Raw genomic sequence first — 7,488 nt, forward strand, 5'->3', positions numbered from 1 at the left:
GTGGGTGATAGGGTCTTGGTTCTGTTTCTAGTGGTAACCAACCCCCTCCAGGTGAGATCCCACGGTCCGTACAAAGTGATTAAAAAGATAGACCCTTTGAATTATGTTATTGAAACGCCGGACAGATGTAAGCCGACCCAATTAGTACATATTAATATGTTATAAGCTTACCACGATCAGAAAGCAGATCTAGTCGGTGTTATCACAAAAATAAATGAGGCTGGGGTGCCAAATGATAAGGGGAAACCCCATCTTGAGAAGATAAATATGGTGCCGACCAGGTTGGAGAACTCTATTGTTTTGGCCAACTTTGCTGATAAGGTCTCTCACTTAACCCCTGAACAGAGCGAGCCGCTGATAAAGCTAATTAACCTGCATGCAGTTGTATGTCCAGATGCCCCGAGGCGATGCAAGGGGACGGCACATGATGTTGTCGTTACATCAGATCAGCCTATTAAGCAACACCCCTATAGGATGAACTTGGAGAAGGGCAAGCCAGTGGAGAAAGAAATTGAACACATACTAGCCACAGGTATTATTAGGCCATCCAAATCGGGATGGGTTTCTCCCTGTGTGGTTGTCCCGAAACCCGATGGGAGCATACGATTCTGTACAGATTACAGAAAGGTGAACGCCATCACACAAACCGATGCTTACCCCATCCCAAGGGTAGACGATTGCATCGATAAAGTGGGGAGAGCTAAGTACGACACAACGATCGATTTGCTAAAAGGGTACTGGTGCGTTCATTTAACCGACCAGGCTCGAGAAATCTCAGCATTTGTCACTCCATCGGGGTTATACGAGTACAATGTTTTATCTTTTGGCATGAAGAACGACCCAGGGACCTTCCAAAGGATAATTAATTCAGTGATAAAAAGGTTAAAGAACGCAGAACTGTATATTGACGATTTATTGGTCTGGAGTGACACGTGGGAGGAGCACATTGTGGCAGTAGAGGAACTGTTTAAACGGCTGTCTGAAGCCAACCTGACAGTGAACCTCTCGAAAAGTGAGTTCGGCCACGCTAAGGTCACTTATCTGGGGTATGTGGTCGGACAGGGGCAGCTGGCACCGATGCAGGCTAAGGTGCAAGCTAGCTCTGAAGTTCCGATCCCGACGGACAAGAGAGACCTGAGAAGGTTCTTGGGGATGGTGTGGTACTATCGGAAGTTTTGCAAAAACTTTGCGGATATTACCCTCCTTCTTACTAAGCTCTTGCCGAAGAACGCGAAGTTTGTGTGGAATGACCTTGTCGAAAAGCCTTCGAGAGTCTGAAGGCGATTCTGTGTCACCACCCTGTATTGAATGCGCCTGACCTTTCAAAACCCTTTTCCATAACAACAGATGCTAGCGACGAAGTGGCAGGGGTGGTGCTGTTGCAGACCGACTAAGAGAAGATCGAACACCCAGTGGCTTATTTTTTTTAAGAAGTTTAATGTCCATCAGAGAAATTATTCCACTGTGGAGAAGGAATTACTGGCAATCATACTAGCATTACAGCATTTTTAGTTTATATCTGTCCGGCACGGAAACCACTGATAATTTACACTGATCACGATCCATTAGTGTTTTTGGTCACAATGAAGGATAAAAACAAACTGTTACTAAGTTGGAGTCTGGTCTTACAGGAATTTGATATTAAGATAAAACATATAAAAGGAACGGACAATGTGATTGCTGATTGCCTGTCAAGGTGTTAAAACTTAAAGTTCTCTGTATTAACCGAATAGCTGTTGACTACCTGTATATTATAGTGTGTATCTTATAATGTGCATTCATCCCCTTGATTTTTTCACCAGTAAAAATCCTTTTAAGGGTGGGGGTGTCATCTGCGACGCCAAGCAGAGCTACCGGACGAATGATGCTAATGAGAGACATTACGAAAGACAATGGAGAAACATTCAAAATGCTAATAAGAGAGAAGGGAGTGATTAACGAGAAAGAAACACAATTTAGATATTGACAGACCGGTTGCTTTGAATCTGAACTGTTTGAAGTTTGATGGACAGGTGATACCCCAGCAGGGGGATAAAAGAACAGGTTTGCTAAGGCACGAGACACGCCACGAGACCCTGGAAAGAGCAGTGTGTCCCCACAAGTTGGTGGAGTTTGGTGGACCGGTTCGCGGGAATCGATCAGAGGCTCACAGGGTCTAAAGGTACGGTCGGTGGGAACCTGGGATGTGTGTCCGCCCTTGCCTGGGTGCCGGGTTCACCGCGGAAGAACGATCGTATCCGGAACGGAGAGGTCACAGTCAGTGACCAAAGCGGGATTAGAAGACATCAAAAGTTCTGCCCGAAACCAACTGCGAAGACATCAAAAGGTCTGCCTGAAACCAATTAAATCTCCCACTCTCTCTCTCCCTCTCTCTCTCCAATGGTACAACAGCGATTACTTCGAACTGCACTGAACTGCACCGAACTCTGCTTCACTTAAGACTGATCATTTTACTCCTAGACTACAATAGAGCTTGATTGATTCCTATTACCCTATTTCTGTGTATATGTGTGTATTATCATTGCTAACCTGTTACATTTATTTCCTTGCGATTAGTGTACTGTATTACTTATTTCTTGAATAAAACTTTATTAGATCCTAGTAATCACAGACTCCAACGAGCGTTCTGCTGGTTTGGCAACCCAGTTACGGGGTACGTAACAATGTGAACAAAACAGAAGAGATGTTTGTTGACTTCAGGAGAGCATGGAGCGACCACTCTCCGTTGAACATCAACGGCTCCTCCGTAGAGATCGTTAAGAGTACCAAATTTCTCGGTGACCACCTGGCGGAGAATCTCTCCTGGCCCCTCAAAACCAGCTCCATAGCAAAGAAAGCCCAGCAGCGTCTCTACTTTCTGCGAAGGCTGAGAACAGTCTATCTCCTACCCCCCATCCTCACCACATTCTACAGAGGTTGTATTGAGAGCATCCTGATCTTGGTTCGGAAATTGCACCGTCTCGAATCGCAGACACTGCAGCGGAAAGTGAGGTCAGCTGAGAAGATCACTGGGGTCTCTCTTCCTGCCATTGCAGACAATTACACCACACGCTGTATCCACAAAGCTAACAGCATTGTGAAGGACCCCACACGCCCTTCATATAAACTCTTCTCCCTTCTGCCATCTGGCAAAAGGGACCGAAGCATTCGGGCTCTCACGATCAGACTGTGGAACGACATTTCCCCCCAAGCCATTAGACTCCTCAATTCCCAGAGTCTCGTCCGTCACCAACCTACACACACACACACACACACACACACACACACACACACACACACACACACACACACACACACACACACACACACACATACACACAGACACTCAACTGAACACAACTCCACTCATTTGCAATTTTTGGTCATTTCTTTCTCAATTTCTGCTATAACATTGTTTACATTGTTTACATTTACATATATAATATTTATTATCATATTGTAATTTGTCCTTCACTGTGGTTATTGTCTTGTTTATTAATTATTGTATTGTCTTGCACTGTTTTGTGCACTTGATGTAGTCCCGTGTAGGTGTGAATTCTAATATAGTTTTGGGTTGTTTCAGGTAGTTTAGTGTAGTTTTGTGTTGGTTGAGGTAGTCTAGTGTAGTTTTGTGTTGGTTCATGTAGTCTAGTGTAGTTTTGTGTTGTTTCATGTAGCACCATGGTCTTGGAGGAACGTTGTTTCGTTTTTATTGTGCACTGTACCAGCAGTTATGGTTGAAATGACAATAAAAGCGACTTGACTTGACGTGTGTGTGTGTGTGTGTGATTGTGTGTTTGCTTCTGTATGCGTGTCTTTGCGTCTGTCTGAGGGTCTGTGTGTTGGCTTGGCCACGTGTTCTGCGTTTTTTATGTTTGGGTGTGTGCGCCTGCGTGTGCCTATATATGTCTGTGTGTGTTTATGACTGTCTGTGTGTTCGCGCGTGTGTGTATGTCTCTATGTGGTCGAGCCTGCGTGTGTATCACATACACATAACAGACAGAGCACACATTTCCTTCCGAGAGATTGCCGTAGCCCACGGGGACAAATCACTGGACAGAGAAAATACCTGCATTGTCTGCTAGGTACCTGTACCTGCGCCCACATAGTCACTCCTTTAGTTTGCTGCGTTCGATGGGTTAGGGATGGGTACTGAGAGAGTTAAACGAGTGTTCGGACTATGACGAAGTTCGTGGATATGTTTGTGGAGAAGTTCGTGGATATGAAATTGTTTATTCAACACCATAAATGTACATTACCTCGGACACATTCTTGGCAGAGTCTCTCAAATTCAAACAACGTCAAGAGGTTATACACCTGTCGACAATGGTAGCAATGGGTGATTCAATATAATTTCATAACCTACAAATAGATAATCAAATTCATTATTTCGAGTCTGTCAAATGGTTCCTTTAAATTACACATTTAGAGTGGAAACACGTTGTAATTGACAAGACACCTTTGAACGTTCAGACAAATTTGTTGGTTCCAACTATTTCACACAGATGGTCAAAAAGCTTCTGAGATCAGAGAACACAAAACTCCCAGATCTCTGTTGTGAGCGTTGACACATGGACACGCCGGGAGTGTATGGAGACTGATCATGTGTGCATAGGTGGGATCCGTTTAAAATGGCGGCATGGTTGGCACAGATACTGTGGTCCGAAGAGACTCTCCGTGCTTTCATTTTTCAGTTCCAGGTCGATCTAACACAAGTGGAAGGCAGCGACATTGCTTTTCTCAGAGCATGCATTCCTCTCAATGGTGATGAATATCTTTTTGACTCAGGACAATGTTTGGTACACAGAAACAAGCTGAGGATGGTTGCTGGTAATCGGGAGTGGGAGATAAGGTTACAGTGAGATGAGCTGTGATTGCAATTGGTGGAGAATCAGAGTGGAGCGGCCGCTTTACTCTCAGTGGATCTGCTCAGCCGATGGACAAAAGTCGTAGTGACACACGATGAGGTGCAGAGCTGGGTCTGATGGTCTTTGAAACAATATCCCCTTTGCTGGAGGAATGCCACTTGCAATTTACACCCCTTACTGCCCGCATAATTTCAATTGTTTGCAGTTTCACGGCTAATTCACTAAATTAATCACAATGTTGCGCCACAGGAATGGCCCTTGTCTGACGTAATCGGATTGTAAATAATTAAAACAATTTTATTTTAGAATCTGTTGAAATCTGTCCCCGTGGAGTCGCTGAGTGGTATTAAAACCCCAGTCATGTTCTGCCTCAACATTTCATTCCGAGAGATTGCCTGTAGCAGACGGGGACAAATCACTGGTCAGAAAAAAATGCCTGCATTGTTTGATAGGTACCTGCTTGTGGACAAAGTATTGAACATGTTCATCGCCGTTATTGGAGTTCCCGGTGAGTGACCGGAGCAATTACTGTTTGATATTTCTTTGCGTTGACCAATATGAAACTGTTTATGATTATTTTACAACTTGGTGTTCATTGAACAAATATCCATAAGGCATAAGGGTCTTAAGGACGGGCAGCCCACCAGGAGGATGTGACTGTGAGAGGTTTACATTTTACAGTTGACTGTTTCTGAGTTATTGATCCGAGTGGGGACCTGGTCCTGTGTTTTATGTCTCTCTGTGAAGCCCGTCGCAATCGGATTCCATTACCTGCTAGTTAAAAGTTGGATCTGATCACCCGAACCCGAGTCCATGGATCTACTGCCGTGTATTATCGAATTGAACTGTGCTGTGGAACTAACCCATGAACGGAGTCAATCCACATTGGATGACTAAGATGTTCCTGCTTTCGCTCTGAGACCTGCTCGGTTGCTAGTTCAATTCCATGATCGCTGCTGGAGCTGCTGAGGTTCTCCAGCATTTTGTGAGTTTTGTTTCCCTCCGGATCCGTCTTTAGCCCCGTCAGATGCTATTTCCAGAGGCCTGGTCATTCACGGTTAAATCAGTGAAACCGGCCCCATCAGGGACTGGGATCGGATTAGTGCCGATCGTTGCTGCTCATGACAATTGCTCACACATCGTCTTACCTCCACAATGAGGAAGGCAGGTCAGAGACAAGGTGACCTGTGGTTTATGTTAGATGAGCAGCCGTTCACCTCCTCTCGCACTCCTGATCATTGGCTGAAACCAGATCCCGTTTCCATTCCCGGGGAAGGTGTTCAGCACTACCCAATGCTTGTTCTTTCTTCCCGCAGTGAATTTCGTGGCGATTGTGATCCTCTCCCGGGGAAAGTGCGGCCTCTCTACCTGCACCACTCGCTACCTGGTGGCCATGGCAGTAGGGGATCTACTGACCGTTGTTAGCGAGGTCACTTTATTTCGAATCATATATAAATACTTTCCGTGGACTTTTCTGAGCATTACCCCTGTGTGCAGGGTGATCGAGGTACTGAGGTTCACAGCCACATACTGCTCTGTCTGGTTCACCGTCGCTTTCACTTTTGATCGGTTTGTCACCATTTGCTGCCAGAAGCTGAAAACAAAATATTGCACCGGGAAAACTGCGGTTTTGGTTCTCACAACAACCGGCGTGCTGTGCTGTCTGAAAAATATCCCCCGCTACTTCCTCTGGGAACCCAGAGAGGTAATCGTCAATGTACCGTGGTTCTGTGACCTAATGGACTATTCTCTCACCGACCCCTGGTGGGTAGGATATGATTGGCTCGATACGGTTTTAAGTCCGTTCATCCCTTTCGTTGTGATTCTGCTGCTCAACGCTCTGACAGTCCGGCACATTTTAATGTCCAGTCGGGTCCGTAAGGGACTGAGGGGTCAAAGCAAAGGCCAGAATCCCAGTGACCCGGAGATGGAGAGCAGGAGGAGGTCTGTGGTTCTATTCTTCACCCTCTCCGGCAGCTTCATCCTCCTGTGGCTGACACTGGTTGTAAATTTCATGTATTACGAGATCAGAGCAAAAGGATTTGATTTCAATGATTCTGAATGGATCTTTCACTTTGTCGGGGTTTTGCTGAAGAATTTGAGCTGCTGCACGAACACGTTTATTTACGCGGTGACTCAGTCGAAATTCAGGGAGCGGGTGATCAGAGCGGTGAAATATCCGATCACCTCGGTGCTTCAGTTCATTAATAAAGCCGCGACCTGAACACAAACCAGATTCAGCGCCTGATTGTCCCATCGACCGGCAGCGCCGGGATATTAGGATCGTTGACCCTAAGAATAGGGGGAGAGGGGATGTGGAGAGAGGTAGACAGGGCACGGTTGCGAGGGGAAACGTAAGAGAGTGGCTGAATGAGGTGATGAAACGACAGCGGGGTGCGCATGGGGTCAGTGAGGTAGTGAGAACGAGAAAGATATTGTGTGTGTGTGTGTGTGTGTGTGTGTGTGTGTGTGAGAGAGAGAGAGAGAGAGAGAGAGAGAGAGAGAGAGAGAGATTTAGGAGGATGTTGCCGTGACTATGAGGCCTGTGTTATAGTGAGGGATTGTCCAGGGTGGGTTATTATTTCATGGAGCTTCGGAGATTGAGATGCCGGCAAATGGAGACGATTGAAATGACCAGAGT

General features: G+C 45.8%; 1 protein-coding gene across 1 annotated transcript; it reads left to right on the forward strand.

Annotated features, from left to right (window-relative positions):
• The first annotated feature begins 5,279 nt into the window (after positions 1-5,279).
• Positions 5,280-7,071, forward strand: LOC140207966 (probable G-protein coupled receptor 139). The gene is made up of 2 exons (XM_072276500.1): positions 5,280-5,355; positions 6,164-7,071. Exons 1-2 carry the CDS (start codon positions 5,280-5,282, stop codon positions 7,069-7,071), a joined length of 984 nt encoding a protein of 327 aa, XP_072132601.1.
• Positions 7,072-7,488: the final 417 nt, after the last annotated feature.

Source organism: Mobula birostris, chromosome 13, assembly GCF_030028105.1.
Source record: "Mobula birostris isolate sMobBir1 chromosome 13, sMobBir1.hap1, whole genome shotgun sequence".
Lineage (NCBI taxonomy): Eukaryota > Metazoa > Chordata > Chondrichthyes > Myliobatiformes > Myliobatidae > Mobula > Mobula birostris.

What these genes read in the sequence shown, in the direction of transcription:
- LOC140207966 (XM_072276500.1), top strand. Translation starts at nt 5,280, where the DNA reads ATGCCTGCATTGTTTGATAGGTACCTGCTTGTGGACAAAGTATTGAAC. An exon ending in CGCCGTTATTGGAGTTCCCG is followed by an intron (nt 5,356 to 6,163) that starts GTGAGTGACCGG and finishes TTCTTCCCGCAG; the next exon opens with TGAATTTCGTGGCGATTGTG.